Genomic DNA, 21,976 nt, shown 5'->3' with positions numbered 1-21,976 from the left:
TGGTTATAGTCGTGGTTTAACTTGGGAGAGGGGTGCATTCTTCATCTCCCTTTTTGTTGTCTTTACCCCTGAGTTAAAGGTATTACAAAGCAGGAGAGAAATTGCTTCAAGCTTTTGCATTTTCAAGAAGAGGCAAATTCAGTATTTACTCAAATCCAGGATGCTTCTAAATCTAAGTTGACACTACATACTGAATATTGACTTAGGGTGGAAAATTAGTGTGTATCGTTACCTTAGAAATAAGAGGGTGAGGAAGATTGGGGGAAGGACTTGTAGGGAGTCACTGTGGTGATAAGCTGTGTGACTGCTATTCCATGGCATTTGTCCCAGCAGAGGCTGTAAGGAAGAAATCTGTGAAGACCCTTGGATTTTGAATCTCTGAAAGACAAGTATCATTTTGGGTTTGAGTGCAGGAAAACATAATGAAGCTGTATGCAGGGGAGAGGTTACCCAAAATAAGTGAAAATGTATTGAGACAACCTTCTTTAACAACAAATATAAAATCATAGAATGGTTTAGGTTGGAAAAGACCTTTAGAGCCCATCTAGTCCAACCCCTCTGCAGTGAGTGAGCAGGGACATCTTCAACTAGATCAGGTTGCTCAGAGCCCCGTCCAACCTGACCTTGAATGTTTCTAGGCATGGGGCATCTACCACCTCACTGGACAAACTCTTGCAGTGTTTCACCACCCTCATTGTAAAAAAACATTTCTTCCATATATCTAGTCTACACCTTCCTTCAGTTTAAAAACATTGTTCCATGTATAAGTAATATAAATATTTGTTTGATATATAAGAAAGTTATTTATATTTATCTACAATATTTATCTAATATAACTATAAATTTTATAAATTATGTAAAATATAAATAGTTTTAATACTTAATAATATTATTTACTATTTTTGGTATTTTAAATTTATTTCTATTTTATAACATATCGCAGAATCTTAGGTCCAGTATCAGGGATCATCTAGTCCAACCTTTCTGGGAAGAGCACAGGCTAGACAAGATAGCCCAGCACCCTGTCGATTTGAGTCGTAAACATGTCCAGTGTTGGGGAATCCACCGCTTCCCTGGGGAGATTATTCCAATGGGTGACTGTCCTCACTGTGAAAAATTTCCCTCTGATGTCCAATCAGAATCTCCCCAAAAGCAATTTGTGTCCATTCCCCCTTGCCCTCTCCATGTGACTCCGTGTAAAAAGGGAGTCTCCATCTTCTTTGTAGCTACCCCTTAAGTACTGGTACATGGTGATGAGATCCCCTCTGAGCCCCCTTTTCTCAAGGCTGAACAAACCCAGTTCTCCCAGCCTATCCTCATATGGCAGCTTCCCAGTCCTTTGATCATCTTGGTGGCCCTTCTCTGGACCCCTTCCAGCCTATCCACATCCTTTTTGTATAGCGGGGACCAGAACTGTACACAGTACTCCAGGTGTGGCCTGACAAGCGCTGAGCAGAGCGGGATGACGACTTCTTTCTCTCTGCTGGCGATGCCCTTTTTGATGCAACCCAGCACCCCGTTGGCCTTCTTGGCTGCAGCAGCACGCTGTTCGCTCATGCTGAGCTTTCTGCCCACCAGGACCCCCAGGTCCCTTTCCACAGAGCTGCTCTCCAGCCAGGTGGATCCCAGTCTGTGCTGCACTCCCAGATTATGTTTCCTCAGGTGCATGACCTTACACTTGTCCTTGTTGAACTTCTTGCTGGCCCACTCTTCCAGCCTATCCAGGTCTTTCTGCAGGGTGGCTCTCCCTTATGAGGCATCCACTTCCCCACTCGACTTGGTGTCACCTGCAAACTTCATCAGGCTACACTTGATCCCATTTTCCAGATCACTTATGACCATAATAAACAGCGCTGGGCCCAGTATAAATCCCTGGGGGACCCCACTGGTGACAGGTTGCCACTTGGAAAAGGAGCTATTTATCACCACCCTTTGGGTGCGGCCTGTCAGCCAGTTCCCCACCTGTTGCACAGACCACCTGTCCAGGCCATAACGCATTAATTTCTCCAGGAGGAGACTGTGGGGGACCATATCAAAGGCCTTGGAGAAGTCCAGGTAGACAATGTCCACTGCCCACCCCATGACAACCAGGCAAGTCACTTTGTCATAGAAGGCCTCCAGGTTTGTCAAGCACAATCTGCCTTTAGTGAAGCCATGTTGGCTTTTCCCAGTCACGTGCTTCATTTGACTTGTGATGGCCCCCAGGAGGATTCGTTCCATAACTTTCCCAGGGATTGAAGTAAGGCTGATGGGCCTATAGTTACCCGGATCCTCCCTCAAGCCCTTGTAGACAGGGGTAACATTTGCCTTCCTCCAGTCCTCTGGGACGTCCCCTGTTCTCCATGACTTCTCAAAGATTATGGAGAATGGCCTTGTAATGATGTCAGCCAGCTCTCTCAACACGTGTGGATGGATGGTGTCAGGGCCCATTGATTTGTGGGGGTCAAGCTTCTGTAGTAATTCATGTACTAACTCTTCCTTCACTGATGGTGGGTTGGTGTTTGGTTCAGTTGGCAATTTTGTTCCCAAAGCCTGGGACCAAACAGTGCTGGTAAAGACAGAGGTGAAGAAGGTGTTGAGGACCTCTGGCTTTTCAGCATCATTGGTGATTGATTCTCCATTTCCGTTTAACAGTGGGCCTATGTTTTCCTTCTTTTCTGCTTATGGTTGACATGTCTGAAGAACCCTTTCTTGCTATTTTTTATGTCTACAGCCAGTTTCAATTCAAATTGGGCTTTTGCTTTTCTATCGGCGTCTCTGCACTCTCTGGCTATGCCCTTGTAGTTCTCGGCGGACAATCCTCCACTTCTCCATTTCTGATGTGCTTCCCTTTTGGATTTGAATAGACCCAGGAGGTCATGGTTGAGCCATGGGGGCCTCTTGCTCCACTTACTTTCCTTTCCTTTGTAGGGGATAAATTGGCTTTGTGCTTCCAATAGAGAGCTCTTGAAGAACTCCCAGCACTCACTAGCTCCTTTGTCTTCCATGGAAGCTTCCCATCGAATCCCTCCCAACTGAGCCCAGGGTGCACTGAAGTTTGCTCTCTAAAATCCAGAACCCTTGTCTTAGTACCAACCTTCAGCATGCTCAGCAGGATCCCAAACTCCACAATACTGTGGTCACCGCAGCCAAGGCTATCACTAACCGAGATACTACAAAGCAGGCTTGCTTGGTTTGTGAATAGCAAGTCCAGAAGTGCCTCCTTCCTGGTTGGCACATCTAACATTTGTATCAGGAAACAGTCCTCAATACACTCCAGGAACTTGGTGGATAACATGCAAGCTGCTGGGTAGTTGAAGTCACCCATCAGGACCAGGTTCTGTTGGCCAGAATCTTGCTTTAGTGCCCCAAATATCACTTCGTCGGCTTTGTCACCGTGGTTAGGTGGTCGATAGCAGATGCCCACTGTGAGGTCATGCTTGGAGATGACCCCTTTGACTTTAACCCAGAAGTTTTTGATAGAGCAGTCACAATCACCATAGTTGACTTCAGTACATTCAAGGTGTTCCTTGATGTGGAGTGCAAGTCCTCCACCTCTTCTACCCTGCCTGTCCTTACGAAAGAGCTTGTAACCGTCCATTGCAATCCCCCAGTCATTTGAGTTGCCCCACCATGTTTCAGTTACTCCTATGATGTCATACCCTTCTGAGTGGGCACGGAGCTCCAGCTCCTCCTGTTTGTTACCTAGACTGCATGCATTCGTGTACATACTCTTGAGGTGATTACTCTTCTGTTTCACCTCTTGGGAAACAGCTAAGGAACCTTTATCACCAGACTAGTTGGCCTGACTTACTCCTCCGTTGGACATACTGGTGTGAGCGTTTTCACCACAGATCCCACCCCCCAAGTCCTTTAGTTTAAAGCCCACCTCACCAGATTAGCCAGCCTACCGCTGAAGATTCCCTTACCCCTTTTAGACAGATGGATTCCATCCTGCCTTAGCATGTTGTTGCCATTGAAGAACACCCCATTGTCATAAAAGCCAAACCCCTCACGGTGGTACCAGCCATGTAGCCAGGAGTTGATATACATTATGCACCTGTTTCTGGCTGCTCCCTTCCCTCGAATTAGCAAAATGGAAGAGAAGATCACCTGGGTGCCAGTGTTTTTCAGTTGCTCCCCCAGGGCTCAAAAGTCTTCCTTGATTTTGCCCAGGTTGCGGCTCTCAGTGTCATTCATGCCTACATGAAATAGTAATAGTGGATAGTAGTCTGTTTTCCTGATGAGTTGTGGCACCCTCTCAGCAATGTCTCGGACCTTGGCTCCTGGGAGGCAGCACAGCTCTCGTGACTCCCTGTCGCATCAGCAGATGGGTGCCTCAGTACCCTTCAACAGAGAGTCACCCACCACAAGCACTCGTCGTTTCTTTTTACAATGGCCACTGTGTGTTGCTGGTACAGTTTCCCCTTGTGGGGGACTTTGCAGACCTTGCTCTTGGGTATCCTCAGTTGTTAAGGCTTCATATCTGTTTCTGATTGTGATGGTGGAGGGTGCAGGCTGATGTGGAATCCTGCTCCTGTGAGTCACCAGGGTCCACGGTGCCTCATTCTCGGCGGTGTCTGCTGATTCTGAAGCCACCTGTCTATCTCTGCCTCAGCTCCTCTAATGCTGCGCAGCCTCTTAACCATTTTCTGCAGTTTAGCCACCTGACGTAACAGGTCATCAACCTGTGCACACCTCGTGCAGGTACTTACCTTTTCATCAGGAGGGTGTTTGGGCATTTGCCGCAACCCGCTGCCTGTAGTGGTGTGTCCTTTCTCACCAGATCTGTCTGGGTGGATGCGTCTGATGTCTCGGGGGCTTTTGCTGAACAAACAGTGGTTTTAGCTCTGAGGCGAGTACCCACCATTTTGCCCAAGGCCAAAGCACTTGCCTGAGCGGTAGACCTACAAATGGGCTGTGGCGTCCCTCCTGCCCGCGCGAACTGCCATGCCCTTCTGCCGCGCCACGCCCTGTTTGCCCGTCCTGGCCGCTCGTGCTCCCGAGGGGCCGTTTACATCTCCCGCCTTTGCTTCTGGCAACGCCCCACGCCGCGTCAGCTGCCGGCTCCTGATGGGTCCCTCTGCTCACCCTCGGGCTTCTCGGGTACGAGGAACCTCCTCGCCTGCCCCGATCTAACGCTGAGCCACGGGACCTGCCCTTGCCGCTGCTGTGCAAATCTAAATTTATATAATATACTATATTAAAAAATATTATATTATATATCATATAATATAAACAGTAGAACATGGTATTTTTCATTGCATGTTATTTTACAATTTTTCAAACTCAAATATCATTACACAAAGAACTTAAAAATAATCACTGGAGACCCTTTACAAAAAGACAGGACAAGACCTCATTTTATTTGAAATGATTGCTTAGTAAGCATTCCGTTTATTTATTTTAATGTTTTCATTACAAATATATTTGATTTTGTTGCTCTGTAGATCTCTGGTGTTTAGACAGTGCTAGGCAGGTGACTGTTATGTCACTTTGTTCTGACTGTTCTTTAGTGGAGAATGTTAAAGGCAGAGGGGAACAGCAGAGAGTATAGGAAGGAGGGAATCATCTTTTTCAAGGCCCAAGTCCCCAGGTTTTACTTGTTTCTGTTCCCTGCAAGATTCTGTCAAAGGGTTCTTAGATAATATTTTGAAAATAATCTTCTGTGAGTTTTTGTAGTTTTTGAGGAGTCAAAATAGAGTCATTTCCAGCTAAAGTAAAAAGTCCTCTGTTTTGTACCTTTAGAATGCATATTCATCTGTCTTCAAATACGTTCAAAATTTCAGTTAGGCTTCTGATGTCTTTCTTTGACAGGGCTACAATAGAGGAGGCATATTCAAGGTCAATGACAAAACTTGCCAAATCAGCAAGCAATTACACCCAGCTTGGGTAAGTAAGTGTACATAAGAGAGAAATAATTAACTGCATACGTGTTAAGAATCAAGTTTGATTATGAATGTTTTATTGATGATGTTGAAGCTAGCATAACTTTGTCACCATTAAAAATGCTAGTTCTTCAGCAACCATGCAACATATTATGCATCTATGAAAAAAACCAAAAGACAGTACTACAGTTCTTTATTCACAGTTTAAAACAAAACCAAAACTCAAACACGGAGGGATTCCTCTATGTTTAAGGTTGAGTTCTTTTCAGACATAATAACGAATGTGACTTTCTATTCTGTGCTTCTATGGTAATTATTCTGAGGAGAGAACACATTGTCAGCAAATGTGGCAGTAAATTTATTTATTTGTATTATTTCTGCTTTCTGGAGTGTTATCTCTGTCCTCAGAGATGTTAAGAATGAGACTTTTCAATAGATATATTCCATAGTTTAATTAAAATTTTATGCATGGGGTATGTTTTTTTAAAAATTGAATGATTAATAGCTGTTTTCATACGAAAGATTATGCTAATGACTCAGACTTCTTAGATGAGGCTAGATTTTTTTTTTATTTGTAGTAATCACAGCTAGAAATGTGGGGAGCTTTTGTCAGTGGATAGTTTGATACCAGTTGTTGCTGCTCTTCAAAGTTCTGTATCTGCATGTTAGTTTGAACATCAGTGCTTTAAAGGCTACATATAACATTGATTTTTCAGCAGCATTATCCAGGAAGCTGAGGTAGGAGTTTATCTTTAGAATAGCTAGAGAAGTCCATTTAGCACAGAAATCTGAATCTGAGGAATGGCATGTCCCCCACCTTCCTTTGCCGTACAGTCAATCCCTGTTAATCAGTAAATCCCTTTCAGTGGTCCACCATCTTTGCTAATATTTCTTCCTGCATCTTGTGGCTGTAATGATGTAAGACCACTAGAAACGTAACTAACCAAGTAATTTCTGATTTGTTTGAACTATTCGAGTATACATGTAAAAATGCTTCTACATGTTAAACTATTTTGAGCTCCTCTTGCATCATCTTTAGGAACATCATTTGTCATTATTGTGTGCTGATGATAGAGAAGATTAAGTGAAGTTTGCTGTGTTTTACTCATTAGAGTCAATGCAGGTAAAACATAAAACATGATAAAATTAGTAGATAGGATTCCAAGTACATTTGAAATATATTTAATAAAAATTTATAGCAGTTTTTAGGGGCTTTGTTTCAGTTTTAGGAACAGAACTGAACTTCTGTAAACTTGTCAGTTATACTTCAGCACTAGTAAAAATCATAGCCAACTAAAAGGAAGAAATCCAGATGAAAGTTACATATTATTTTCCTCAATCTAGGACATTTGCACCAGTTTGGGATGTTTTCAAAACCTCAACAGAAAAACTGGCAAGCTGTCACTTGGATCTTGTAAGGAGATTACAAGAGCTAATAAAAGAAGTTCACAAGTATGGAGAGGAACAAATCAAAGCTTATAAAAAGGTTATTAATTATTTTCTTATGTCCAATGATTTGTTAATGTCAAAATTAAAATGGTTTGGTTTTGACAACTATGTGATATTTGGCAGACTAAAGAAGACGTTTCAGGAACATTGGAAGCGGTGCAAAATATTCAAAGTATCACTCAGGCCTTGCAGAAATCAAAGGAAAACTACAATGCAAAGTGTGTTGAACAAGAACGTTTGAAAAAAGAAGGAGCAACACAGAGAGAAATTGATAAGGTAGTTCTGTGATGTCTTAGTTTAATTCATTGTGTTGACATTCAGTAACACATTCATCTTCTATTACTAAGTGAAGTGCTCAGAAAGGGCTAAAAGTTGTTAACAGTGGTAGTTGTGTCTATTTAATAATATGCATAATATTTTGAACACCTAGTTATGTTTTGTTTATACTTATCTTCTCTAGCTGCACTGTTGTTCTAATTCATCTTGTAAATACCTGCATCATATGATGATTTTATTTAGTGGCTTTTACAGAAATTACTTATAATTGTTTCAGCATCTATTATGTTTTTGGATAAATTTCCTTAGGAAAATATGCTAATAGTCAATGCCTTTGTTACTGACGTGAGTAGGAGGGTTTTTATCTCTTCAGTGAGAAAAAGTAGCTAATTACACAAGTATTTGAAGTCTGTTCCATTGGGAAGAAAAATAAGTTAGCATTACTTTCAGTGCTAATTTAAAATGTTGCAATTTCATGGACCAAAAACCTAAGTGATGAGTATCTTGATGTTGTATTCAGTACTGGCCTTGGGCCTTGGGTGAGTTTGATCTGTTCACAGAATCACAAAATGGCTGAGGTAGGAAGGGACCTCTGGAGGTCATCCTGTCCAACCCTGCTACTCAAGCAGAGCCAGCTGCCCAGGACCATGACCAGATAGCTTTTGAACATCTCCAAGGACGGAGACTCCACCATCCCTCTGGGCAACCTGTTCAGGCAACCTGTTCAGGCAACCTGTTCCATTGCTCAGTCACTCTCGCAGGAAAAAAGTGTTTCCTGATGTTCAGAGGGAACCTCCTGTATTTCAGTTTGTGCCCACCACCTCTGATCCTGTCACCAGGCACCACTGGAAAGAGCCTGGCTCTGTATTCTATGTACCCTCCCTTCAGGAATATATATCTATTGGTAAGATCCCCCCCGAGCCTTCCCTTCTCCAGGCTGAACAGTCCCAGCTCTCTCAGCCTTTCCTCATGGGAGAGATGCTCCAGACACTTCATTATCTTTGTGGTCCTTTACTGGACTTTCTCCAGTATGCCCATGTCTCTTTTCATAGAATCATAGAATCATAAAATCATTAAGGTTGGAAAAGACCCTTAAGATCATTGACTCCAACCGCTACCCTGTCACTGCCAAGTCTACCACTAAACCATATCCTCAAGCACCACGTCTACCCTTCTTTTAAATACCTCCAGGGATGGAGAATTAACCACCTCCCTTGGCAGCCTGTTCCAATGCCTGACAACCCTTTTGGTGAAGAAGTTTTTCCTAATATCCAACCTAACCTTCCCCTGGTGCAGCTTCAGGCCATTTCCTCTCATCCTATTGCTTGTTACTAGGGAGAAGAGACCAAACCCCGCCTCGCTATAACCTCCTTTCAGGCAGTTGTAGAGAGCGATAAGGTCTCCCCTCAGCCTCCTCATCTCCAGACTAAACAACCCCAGTTCCCTCAGCCGCTCCTCATAAGACTTGCTGTCTAGACCCTTCACCAACTTTGTTGCCCTTCTCTGGACGCGCTCCAGCACCTCAATGTCCTTCTTGTAGTGAGGGGCCCAAAACTGGACACAGTAGTCAAGGTGCGGCCTCACCAGTGCTGAGTACAGGGGCATGATCACTTCCCTGCTCCTGCTGGCCACACTATTCCTGATACAAGCCAGGATGCCATTGGCCTTCTTGGCCACCTGGGCACACTGCTGGCTCATGTTCAGCTGGCCGTTGACCAGCACCTCCAGGTTCTTTTCCACTGGGCAGCTCTCCAGCCATTCCTCCCAAGCCTGTAGCGTTGCATGGCGTTGTTCTGACCCAAGTGCAGGACTCAGCACTTAGCCTTGTTGAATCTCATACCGTTGGCTCCGGCCCAACGATCCAGCCTGTCCAGGTCCCTCTGTAGGGCCCTCCTGCCCTCCAGCAGATCGACACTTCCACCCAGCTTGGTGTCATCTGCAAACTTACTGAGGGTGCACTCAATCCCCTCATCCAGATCATCAATGAAGATATTGAACAGGACCAGCCCAACACTGAGCCCTGGGGAACACCACTCGTGACTGGCCGCCAACTGGATTTGACTCCGTTCACCACCACTATCTATCTGGGCTTGGCCATGCAGCCTGTTTTTAACCCAGCGCAGAGCGTACTTGTCCAAGCCGTGAGCAGCCAGCTTCTCCAGGAGAATGCTGTGGGAGACAGTGTCAAAGGCCTTACTGAAGTCCAAGTAGACAATGTCTACAGCCTTCCCCTCATCCACTAAGCGTGTCACCTTATCATAGAAGGAGACCAGGTTAGTGAGGCAGGACCTACCTTTCATAAACCTGTGCTGGCTGAGCCCTATCCCTTGGTTGTCCTGCATGCGCTGCATAACGGTATTCAAGATGATCTGCTCCATGACCTTTCCCGGCACCGAGGTCAGGCTGACAGGCCTGTAGCTCCCTGGATTCTCCTTCTGACACTTCTTGTAGAGGGGCGTCACATACACTAGTTTCCAGTCATCTGGGACCTCCCCGGTTGACCAGGACTGCTGATAAATGATGGAGAGTGGCTTGGTGAGCTCCTCTGCCAGCTCCCTCAGTATCCTCGGGTGGATCCCATCCGGCCCCATGGACTTGTGAACATCCAGGTGAAGGAGCAGGTCGGTGACTGCCACCTCTTCAACAACTGGGACTTTATGCAATGGACAACCCAAAATTGGACACAGTGCTCCAGGTGTGGCCTAAGCAGTGCTAAGCGGAAGGGAAGGATCACCTCCCTCAGCTTGCTGGCATCACTGTAACTTTTTCCTATTTTCAGAAAACTAAATAGCAGAGGAAAGAGGTCATGTAAGAGACAGGGAAACTATGCCTTCTCTTTTTAAATCTTGATGCTTCTGCCTATTTCCATTTCAATTACCTGATCTGTGTAGGACTCTCTTCTAGCTAGAATGGTCTTAGTGGCTTTTTACTGCCATCTTGATGGAGCAGAGTTGGTCATTGTCTTTTCACTGATGACAAGAGTGATCCTGTTGACCATATTCTGATGGTTTATATCAAAGATAAAACATAGCGCTTTTTTTCCTAGCTTCTGTCTCAAGGGGTAATCAATGTTGAATTCTAGACGTGATTCAGAAATATGTGGGCTGGCAGATGTTTTCCTGCCAGTCTGTACAAGAATTTTTCTGAGTTCTTATAAACAGATTAAAACTTTTTAATAGGAAAATTGACTTGATGGAAGGCTTGTTTTTAAGGTGTAACATTGACCTTGTTCAGTTGGAAACAAATAAATGTTCAGTCTGTCTACATGAGAAGGGAGAAAGAGGAAGCACTATAGGATGAAGGCCATTTTTTAATGTTTTGTGCGTCTTCCTTAACATACTTCTGTGTGAAGAACTGAGCCATGGCTGAATGCTCAGCAAGTACTTAAAAAATATTTCCAGTGGGAGCAGGTAACTGTGACCATCATGTTTCTACAGTCATGTCTTTATTCAAATTTATACCTGTAATTTCAGAAACATGGTGACAAAGATTGTACTCCATTATTTTTGCTTTGGCAGAGAGTAGGTTTATTACTTTTTAGCACAATGGGAGAAATGTTTTCTATAGAAGTCACAGAATAACTGTATTATCAGAAAGCAGGGGATCTGCATCAATATGCTAAGAGCTTGTCACAAAACCAAGTATGTGGAGAAATACTTTACTGAAGAACCTGAGGAGGTGCCTGAGACCTTGCAATTTGCATTGCAGCTGGAAGTTAGTGTTAGCTTGTGTAATAATTTCCTGTTGTTCTCTGACATGTGAACTTCTCTATTTATAGTGACTTGACAAAACATTATTGACTGATCCTTATTCTTTCACTTACTGTAAATCTGCTCAGTAAAGTTCTAGCAATTGCTGCACCTGAGAATAGACACGTCCTGTTTTCAGAAGAGATTACTAGTTTATTATACAATGTTCATGTGTTTTGTCATTTTGTCTGTCCTGCTGAGCAGTTGGTTTTTGTAGATGCTCTTCAGCGCATAACACTCAGATTCTGCTTATCATTAATCATGATTACAAGAGACAGAATGTTTTGGTTTTGTCAAAATCCCATGCGTATGGGGTTCAATTATCTAATGCTTCATGAAAAAAGCCTTTTTTTGCAGTCTTTTACCTTGACATTTCCTTCCTTTTCAATGGTTAAGTTTGAAATAATCTCATTGCAAAGCAGTCTTAATTATTTTTAAAACCAAGTGTTCATAGACCACCTTGTACTTCCAGCTTAGTAATTGGCATTTTGGGAAATAAGATAGGACTGATTTTTCATTCGTCACTCCCCTGTGTGAATGTGCAGGAGTGAGAATCATGAAGTAAAATTCAGGACCAGTAACTGATGTGTTTGATACAACCTGTCATGCTCTCCTTTTAATGCCTGAAGGAGCCATATTCTTCATACAGTGAAGTATTTTCAGGCTTTTAAGTGACTAAGATCTGTTTAAGCTTTCTCTGTAACTGGAAACATGGAACTGTAGCTTTGGCTTCTCATTGTTTGATGTCCTGGTTGAGTCCCCAGGTGAGCAAGTGCTAATGCTATGCTGTTACCATGATTATCAGTTATTTTCCTCTTGGAAATTGCAGAATATGTCTCTCTTTCCAAAGGGCATATTTGTATTAATTTGTTTGAAAGCTATAGATAGTGGTCAGCTTTACAAGTCATTGCAAGTGAGAAATAGTTTCTGGTTTTACTGTGGGACAGATTAATTTGAAAGGGGGGGGAGAGCTATTAATAAGTAGAATAAATAATAAATACACAGCTGTCTACTGATGTAATTAACAACCCAGGAATAAGTTTGAGTTACAACTGATGGGAAACTTCAATGAGATAGAGTAGACATTTTGCACAAATAAGTTAGAAAACAAGGTGATGGTCAATTTTTATTTTTATTGGCTTTTAACTTGGAAATAGCAAGAATATAAAAGGTTTGAAAAACACCATCTCGTGTGTATTGCTGTAAACTTTGAAAATTACTTCCTCTACCACTGACAATCACTTAATTCAGTTTTGTTCTCCATTCAATATTTAGATTCTCCTGTATTTTGTTTTGTCTTTTAAGAATATTAAACTCTTAGAAAGATTATTTTGGTTTATTAACAACAAATTTAAAAAATCAATAAATTATAAAGCCAAACAGGACTATTATAAACAACACTGAGCTGCATAAATCTGGCCATCAGTATGTTCTGCATTAACTTCACTTTCAAATATCTTTTAATTTTAAATTTCCATTGGTGTTAATACCTGTACTTTTTTAATTTCTTCCTTCATTTCTAACAGAGAACTGTCCCTTCTTGGGTTTTTTACCATTGACTCTTTCAGAATTGCACAAACTGTTTGCTCTGTATTGCAGCCCTGCTTTCTTCCTGTTCCCCTGTTGCAGATCTGAATATTTGACAAGAGCTAGTTAGTTAACTTCAGCAATACAAATTTGATTTCAAAATAAGTATGTTATAAACTAGTCATTGCTGATAAAGGGAAGGGATTTAAATGAGGCAATTGTATTGTAACCTTTTTTGTCATTTATGTATAGCTTTAAATAGAAATTTCTAATGGCTTGAATCTGAGTTGTCTGGTGGTGAAATTTTGTTATGACACTTCACTGTTTTGATATGCCCCTGAGTATTATTTTAGATCATCCTAGACTTTCTTTTAATATAGCTTTAAAAACCTTGGATCAGATTGTACATGTGATATTTAACAATTTTTTTTTGTACTGATCTACAGGCAGCAGTTAAATCAAAGAAAGCTACAGATACCTATAAACTATATGTGGAGAAATATGCTGCATTTAAAACTGATTTTGAACAGAAAATGACAGAAACTGCACAGGTAAGTGTTATATTAAATGAGTTACCTTTATAATAGATTAATAAGTGCTATTTCATCTCTGAAGACATCTGAAATCAAAGCTTTTGAAAAAATGTTCAAGATATAAGTTTCCAAAGGAGATCATTCTATGAACAATAATGTCAGAGCTAATATGTTTGAAGGGCAAACACTGACCATGTATGCTGTGATGGTACTGTCCTTGAATGGCACAATTGAACACTAGTACTCTAGAAAGACTTTCTGAAGAAATTTTTAGGAAGAAAACAAAAATAACTTCTGGAAGTATTGTAGATGCATTGTGACCATGTGGGAAATCCTGTGAATTTCTGGACACCCAGAACTCACTCATAGGAGTTTTAATACTGGGATTCATCATGGTTTTTTCATTATCATTCTGGGAAAACACTTTAGTTACAGCTTGCTGAAGTGCCTTCCCAGGGTTTACCTGAGGTTATGAAAAGCCCTTACATGTTTTCAAGTTTCTGGGGTGTTTTTTAACAGACTTTTAATGTGTATTCCAGAGGATATCGGGTTCTCTGTATGATTGCAAATGCTGCTGATTGTAACATTTCAATACCGCCCCAGATTTCAAAAAGCAAACTTCATCATTTCTGCTGTTTAGTAGTAGTAGTTGGCATATTTATTTGTATATGTTTCTTGGTTTAGTAAAACTTTTACAAGATAGGAATGTTCTTTCTGGTTGAAAATTCTTTGCTCTTTTCATTCATTCCAAAGATTAGTTTTTAGGCATAGGTGGAATTACTGGAGGGAATCACTCATACTTGTGTTTCTAATGCATAAGTGGGAAAGTGTTAGGGTATTCCTTAACTCCTTGGAAATCAAAATTTCACAGCATGGGGATTGTGTAGGCTCACATGTAAAAAGTTGCTCTGTCCTAAACTGTAAACTGCTTTCCTACTTTGAGAACTTCATTAAATTTGATCTAGTTCATCTCTGAATAGATATTCAACACAGCTGTTAGAGAAAGGATACCACATATATCACATACCAGGACTCTTCCCTCCCACCCCCTCGTCCAGGCATTTGTAACAAAGCACTCAGGCATGCTACTCCAAAATTCTCCTTTAACATAACTGTTACATTAGGAGTCTTGACAACCTTTCCTTGAAGAGTTTGCAGAAGGCAACTTTTTATGCAGTATCCTGACTCAGTTCTGGTTGAAAGATCTGTGCGCCTTATGCTTTTCTTTTTAGTTTGAGTTGAATTAGATTATGTCATTATTTTTCTCCCCTTTTAAAAAAATCTATGGCTTCTAAATGCTTTTTTTATTGTGGAGTATAAAACAGTGGTGATTGCAGTTAGTGGTATAAAAAGGCTTTATTAAAAATAAAAGTTCAACAAGGAAAGTCATGAGTACTGTGGTCTAGGCCATAAGGCCTGTTGTATTTCTCTCTCATCTCTGTGTGAAGCTGTGTTTTCAATATGTTTTAAGTTAGTATTGCTGTCAAAAGCAGCAGTTTTCTTCCTTTGTCAAGTATTTGTGTAACTACCTTTTATAACTAATCCAGATAAAACTAATGTATGAAGGAAGGTTGGCTTTAACTCAGAAGAGTCTTGCGGTCTGGTTTATTAGGAGATCCCACGAGCATTTTTACTGGCACAAAGGCAATGCTTAAGCTGGTTTAACATGTGACACTGGCCTGGACTCACTTGCACATGTGTCCACCTTACACATTTACATCTGTTGCCTTAGCATTGTGTATCTCTCGCTGTAACTTAAAATATTTTAATATCAGTTATCCCTAGGCAGTTTGACTGGAATTAGGATTGGAATTGGTATGTGTGATTGCAGTCACTTGAGAGTTTTAGGACTAGGCAGCCTTTTAAAACTTAACTAATTTCTATCTTAAAACAATTATTGGAAACAAGTATAATATAGTAGCAAAAATAGAATCATTGAAGTGTAACATTCTTTGTGGAGACCTTCCAGAAATAAGAATAGGTGGAATCAAACGGACACATGAATACATACTACTGCTACCTGAAATGGTAACTTTTTGTAGTGTTCCTTTAATGTAACTATTGTATTTGCTCAGTAAGTGTTCCAGTAACTCCATCATTGTGTGGTTTGTATAAATTGTAATTCAGCCTGACTTTTGCTGTAAACCCCACCTTTTGCTACAAAGAAATCAAGTAATACCAGAAAAAAACACAGAACTGTTCCATTATTTGTCTCAGGTCATATACAAGTGTGGCTCTTCTGGGTCAAGAAGTTTCTACCCTGTTCGTTATTTACCCTGCCCTGGAAGTTACTGAACCCCTGCTGAAATAGATCCTGTGAATGCTTCTGATCCACTGCAGAGCAGGTTCAGTCAGGCTACTCTAAACCTTTATTTAGTCTCACAAAAGCTGTCTGCTGTCTGTTCCTTACCTTACAAGAAAGAGACTGTATTTATAGCAGTTGACTTACTGCTCTCTGAAACGATAAAAAGTTTAACAAATATGACTTTAATAAGCTGGCCTTGCTAAATTGCACTGTAAACTTGTCTCCAGTGAGCAAGAAAGCTGTGAGTAATGAAAACGAGTTCTTGTTTAGAACTGACAGAAGATAAACATGAAGAGTACTTTAAATTTATTTTACTGTCAGTTAATTAGTAAGGAAACCATAGGGGCTTTCAGCAAGCAAACTAGCTGGACCTTTCATTATGTAAAAAAAAAAAAATCCATTTGAACAATCTGCTACAACAAAAGAGTGAGAAAAGTGGCAGCTTCTTTTGTATCTAGAGAGAATATGAAGGTGCTCTTGTTCAGCTTTGTGTTATTAGGTAGGTATTATATATTTAAACCAGACTGAGATGTAGAGAGAGAAGAAAAATCTTTTTACTATATTAGATGTTACAGCTGGGAAAACCTGACCATGCTTTTGGGCTGATTTGCTTTTTTGTGACTTTTTGGTGGTTCTGTGGGTTTTTTTATTGTTTGGTTTGGGGTTTTGGGGGGGGGGTGGGGGGGCGGTGGGGGTGGGGAGGGGAAGAAGACAGGGGGGCATGGGGCAGACAGTTAGGGTCTTTTTGGTTTGGTTTGTGTTTTTTCCCAATACAAAAATGGTATGAAGTTACCTCTCACTACAAACCACACTGGTCTAAATGTCCCTAGTTGCTTAACTGCAACAACTTTTTTACTTAAAATTTAAATTTTCACTTAACATGATAATGGAGACCTGGAAACTTTCCACACATGTCCACACTGGAAATGAAAATTGCCATTCTGCCAGTGTAAGTCCTATCTGTGGAATTTGTTTTAAGTATAATGGTGTAGCTGCATCTACAGTTTGGTTGCAGGAGGACTACTTTAAAGATGATGCAATAGGAAAAATAACTCCCATGAATATGTGCAAGCCCTCTTCTATATGAAGCACACCCTAGATTATCTTACAGTACATTTCACTTGAAATATACATATTCTGAAACCAAAATCAATGAGGAGTGTGAGCATTCTCAGCTGGTTTAGTGCAAGATCAGTTGGCTTAGCTTAAATGTCTTACACAGTTCACATACTATTTTTCTGAGGACAAACATCTTGAATTGCTGTGGTGTTATTCTAGGTAATCATATAGTAATATCCTCACTTAGCTGTCCTTTTTTCTTAGTTAGACTCTGCCAATCTTGTTGCATAATTTTACATATTTTTCCTTTTTGTCTTCTAGCTTACCTGCAGTTATCAAAGTGAAGTCACTTGTGACAGGTGATTTTTGAGAGGTTGAATTTTGAAACACGCTCTCTCTGTACTTGAATTGCAAGTTATGGTTTTACCTGTGATAAACATGGAAGGTTTTATTTTAAAGAAGTAGGAAAGAAGTAGGAAAATATAGTTCGCTGTTTAGAAATCAGATTTAGCAGGAATTTTGCATGTTGAAAGATTTTTCTGAGTAAAGCTGTAGTTGTATTCTGCAATTGCTATGCAGTTGCTTAGGAAACATGATGTCTTATTTGCCAGATTTTCCACCTTGCTAGAAGCTTTTTTCTTTTTTTAGATCATGTAGTACAGTCAGCTGGAAACAATCAAATAGCTGAAAGTGCTAAATAATTCTTTAAAAGTCATCTGTCTTATCTAGAACTGAGTAGAGTTTGGCTGATTTTGCTGTTGAGCAGCCTGCAAATAAATTCCAAGAATGAGTAAAAATACATTTTTAAAAACCATTGTGAAACTTCCAGGGGAATTTACAGGTTTATAAAATGGAGTAGTGCTTACTTAAGCTGTGCATACTGAGTTGGACAGGTAAAGATCTTGTCAATTATTATTTTTCATTTGTATTTTAAGGGGCTTGCATTTGTTGGGTCATTAACATTACAGATTCATTCCAGTACATATTTCTAAAATGGACTGATCTGTCAAAAGTGAACGTGAACAATTTAGTTAATGATTATATCTGTTATATGAACAATGTGATTGTATTATGGTACCTAGCTTTATTCTTTGATCAGAACCTCTTTGTATTATGTACTGTACAAGGCTAAGATGGCTCTACTTCAAAGACTTTAAATCTTAAGTATAAAACGATAAACAAGAAATAAGGAAAAAGTTGAGGGGGCATGCTTTTCACTAAGATAGAGACAAAAAAACCCAACAAAACAAAACAACTCTGAGTGGCCAGCTGTCTTAATATGCATTGCAGAGAAGAGTTTAAAGGAGACTGGTCCCTCTGTTTTGTAAGTTTTATGGGGAGCTCAAACATGAAGGAAACATCATTGGCATAATCTCAAAAGTTGACTTTGTGTTTAGGTTAAAATTACATAGTGGAAACAGGCACACAATGGAAGGGCACATTGTGTACATGTGTTGACACCCTGATAGTAACTGAGGGCAAATATTATAGAGATGCTTTCAAAACAGATAGTTTTGAAAGCAAAATAATATCGTTTATGTAATAAGGCAACCAGTAAAAGAAGTAACATCACAGATTAGGCTACACAGGATGACCATATCATCTGTAATTAAGACAAAGGCTGCTGGAGGGAAAAAGAAATAATTTTAACCTGCTTGACTGATGGCTAGAGAGGTATGTAAGTATGGCAAAAGAAAGAATGAGGATTCAGGACTTAGTTATATTTGACTTGTTTGTATGGAGTTGTGTTTGTGAATCAGCGTAGCAGGAGGTGTGAAATGCGGAGATGTGGTCTTCAGGGAACACTGTACAAATTGGAGAGAGGATTAAGTGGTGCTCCAAAGTTTGGACACACTTGAAAGGGCAGTTACAGAAATAGGAAGAGAATCAGGAGAGAGCAGGAGTAAACAAACATTTCAAGAGGATAGTGGTTGACTGTTGGGGAGGATGAGGACATTTTTAGTTCTGATCTTTGACTAGGAAGGGGCCATTGAAAACATGGGAAATTATTTTAAAAAGGCTGTCAGCTGGAAGTCTGGGTAAAATGGAACAAACTGCAAAGACTGTATACGGTGAGTTAAAAGATCAAACAAATGAATCATATTTAAAGAAGCAAAGGAAGTAGATCTAACTAGAAAAAGAGAAGGCATGTGTATGTTGTGAGCAGGAGGACAGGGTGCTAAGAATGAAGTGCAAAACAGATCCAGAAGTAAAATTTCTGGGTTTAGATGAAAACACAAGACTCTTCAGTAATAGAGAAAATAATTTTTTTTTAAAACCCTGTTCTCTTTTGGTAGAAATAGGTCAGATTTGTTGAAAAATCCAGATAGATGAAAGTTTCAAGAGTAAGTAAAAAACAAAATTTATAATAGTTCTAAAAGGAGATATTATAGTTTAAAGTACATTATTTCATAACTCTGTGAATTCTGCACCTTCATTTCTTAAACATTGTAATTACCATGATCAAGATCTGAAGAAAAAATTGGGTTTTTTTCCATTTAATGCATTTAATTATTAAAATTTAAGGTTTAATATTTCAAGAAATATTTCCATTATATTAATTGCTTGCATTGGTTTACAGAAATTTCAAGACATTGAAGAAATGCACCTTCTTCGTATGAAAGAGATTATCGAATCATTGTCAAATACAATGAAAGAAATTCATTTACAGATAGGAGAGGTAATTTTTATGTTACCATTTGTTTGGATTATGCTACATATTTTTCTTAACTGTTAAATGGAACATATATTACTCTGTTCAATTACAAGATAACATCTTTCAAATTATGGTAAATTCAACATAAGCTCAAATTTTTATAACTTCTTGTTGCATTTATAAGTTCAGTATCACATTTTACAGCATAAGCCTGAATAAATTTTTGTCTTAACAGAAAACAAAATATTTTGACTGAAGGATTTTTAGCGTACTTCAAATTTCTGTTCCTGAGATATTAAATTAGCACTCATTTTTGCACATAATCGGGGTATTGGTTGTGTTCTTTGACTAAAACCTGAAATCATATCACTCTAGAAAAGTTTCCAAATTTTTGGTATATGTTGGGTTTTATGAGCAAAAGATCTTTGGTAACAGAAACATTTATAGTATCTTTTCTTCAGATGTAAGTTGGTTTAATAATCCTTAAGTAGTCCTTAATTTTTAGATGTTATGAATTGTAGTTTTATTTGCATACACTTAATTGGAGTTGCTATTTTCCTCGGTTTTGAGGTTTTGTGCTAATGAATGAAGATCACAAGGATCGTGCTGTTTATTTCTAAAGCATATACATACTGCCTTGTTGGGAAAACTTATTAATGACGTGGTTTTTCCTTTGTCAGACCACAACATTACAACAGTAATGCTTTTACTCAAGCAGGTGGGAGCTGTGATAATATAGTAGTAACAGTTCACACCCTTAACTGGCGCTGGCTTCAGAGACTGCTTGTCTTCCTGACATTGTAGTGGGATGTGTTGCTGACAAATTCAGAAAATTGTGTATACACAAGTTGTTTAAATGGAAGAAATGGAAGTAAATCCTAGACCTGTCACCCAGCTGTATTCTTTCATTCCTAATTTGTATCTGTATTGTACACACACTTGCTACTACTAAAGCAAAGAAAGGATTTCCTTGATAAAATGCCTGTTGATTTCTGGAAGCCCTGTAATATATTTTAGAGGGCAATATTTTTTTAACCTTAACTAGAGAAAACAACTTTTTAAAGATAATTACATTCTTTCAATTACTAGTTTTTAAATTCCTTTGTGTGATGTGGTTTTTTTTTAAGGTGCATGAAGAGTTTATTAATAACATGGCAAACACTACAGTTGAGAGTTTAATAGAGAAATTTGCTGAGTCAAAAGGAACTGGCAAAGAAAGACCTGGTAAGAGTTTAAAAACAGAAGTAGGAAATGTTAATTTTAAAACTGTAGATTTCTACTCCTAATAAAAAGGTCAAACCCCTGTTTGTTAATGTGTTATATTTTTAATGTACTTACAATTTCAAATTCTCAGTATTCATTAGCTTTGGTGTTAAGTAATTCATGGAAAATAATTAACACACGATTTATTATGTACATGTAGTGTTTGTGTTCATAAAACATGGCAATTTGTAGCTCTAAGTCCCTCTATGTAGACCTTCAAGGAAGCTTTTAAACTACTTTTCTTTGGTACGTCAGTGAAATTTGACAACAGACTGAAGTTACTTACGTGAACTGTGTTGCCTACTATGTGTTTCTGCATACATTCTATTTCAAAACTTTATTTAGTGTACATTTATGGATATATTCAGAACAGATGCTCATCAAACTGTTGGAACAGTTGCATCAGTTTCTTTGGTTAGCTTACAAAATTATGCATTTTAATAGATTGAATGTAGATTGTTCTTTTCTAAGCAGCAAGGTGAGTAGTACTTTCTGCGTGTACTCCGTGTTGGGTGTGGTGTATGAGACTTCCCTGGACTGGCATAAAAAGACGATCTCACAGTACTGTGTATCTAGTGTTACAGGAAAAGTCAAGAGTTCACTTCAGTATTTGGGCATGAATACAGAGTCGCTAGGTGTTTGAATGCAGCAATTCTACTGAATTCTGAATTCTACTGTTTTCTGTTTTCTTCAGCATTGGGAGTCCTGACTAGCATCTCTGTCTTCTAGTACAGAAGCACAAAGGGTTGGTTTTTTTTAGAGCAAGGATAACATGACAGAGTAGATCTTGAGAATTCGTATTCAGTTGTTAAATATCGTTTCTCAGTATCATACAATGCCTCTGCGAGGTGTTTTTTACATTGTTTCATATTTTTTCTGTGATTTACTGATATCCAAGTGGGCTGAGGTAAGATTATATATGGAAAAATTTTCAAATGTTTCCATGTATTTTGCAATTTTTCAGTGAAGATTAAGAAAGAAGTCATATGAACTTCAGGGGCTCAAGTTCCGTTGGTCTGAAATCAGGACAAATACACATGAAAATTGAGTGTTTGGACCTCTTTGGCTATTGCCAAGATGTCATGGCTAGGGTTCTCCACCTTGCATTTAGGATTCTGACCCCCTGGGTTACAAAGACCCTTGCTATAATGTACCCTAAAACACTCTGCACTTCAAGTCACCTATGTTATTAGTGTGGTTTTTTGTTAGACAACATAGTAGTTGTAAGAAAAGTAACACTTCACTCTTAAATTTAGTGGGAGAACTTAGACACAATCTGTACTTACTTGCTG

The 21,976-nt window shown here is 39.5% G+C and overlaps 1 protein-coding gene across 5 annotated transcripts in view; it reads left to right on the top strand.

Moving 5' to 3' along the window:
* Positions 1-21,976, top strand: part of FCHO2 (FCH and mu domain containing endocytic adaptor 2) — a 104,237-nt gene that overhangs the window by 17,881 nt on the left and 64,380 nt on the right. For all 5 annotated transcript variants that reach the window (XM_064439076.1, XM_064439075.1, XM_064439073.1 and 2 more), the window contains exons 3-8: positions 5,797-5,871; positions 7,212-7,353; positions 7,440-7,592; positions 13,315-13,419; positions 19,347-19,445; positions 20,549-20,645. In XM_064439076.1, coding sequence (XP_064295146.1) covers positions 5,797-5,871; positions 7,212-7,353; positions 7,440-7,592; positions 13,315-13,419; positions 19,347-19,445; positions 20,549-20,645 — 671 coding nt within the window. The remainder of the gene's footprint in view (positions 1-5,796; positions 5,872-7,211; positions 7,354-7,439; positions 7,593-13,314; positions 13,420-19,346; positions 19,446-20,548; positions 20,646-21,976) is intronic.

Source organism: Phalacrocorax carbo, chromosome Z (assembly GCF_963921805.1).
Source record: "Phalacrocorax carbo chromosome Z, bPhaCar2.1, whole genome shotgun sequence".
In the NCBI taxonomy this organism is placed as follows: domain Eukaryota; kingdom Metazoa; phylum Chordata; class Aves; order Suliformes; family Phalacrocoracidae; genus Phalacrocorax; species Phalacrocorax carbo.
This window is presented reverse-complemented; position numbering and strand designations above follow the sequence as displayed.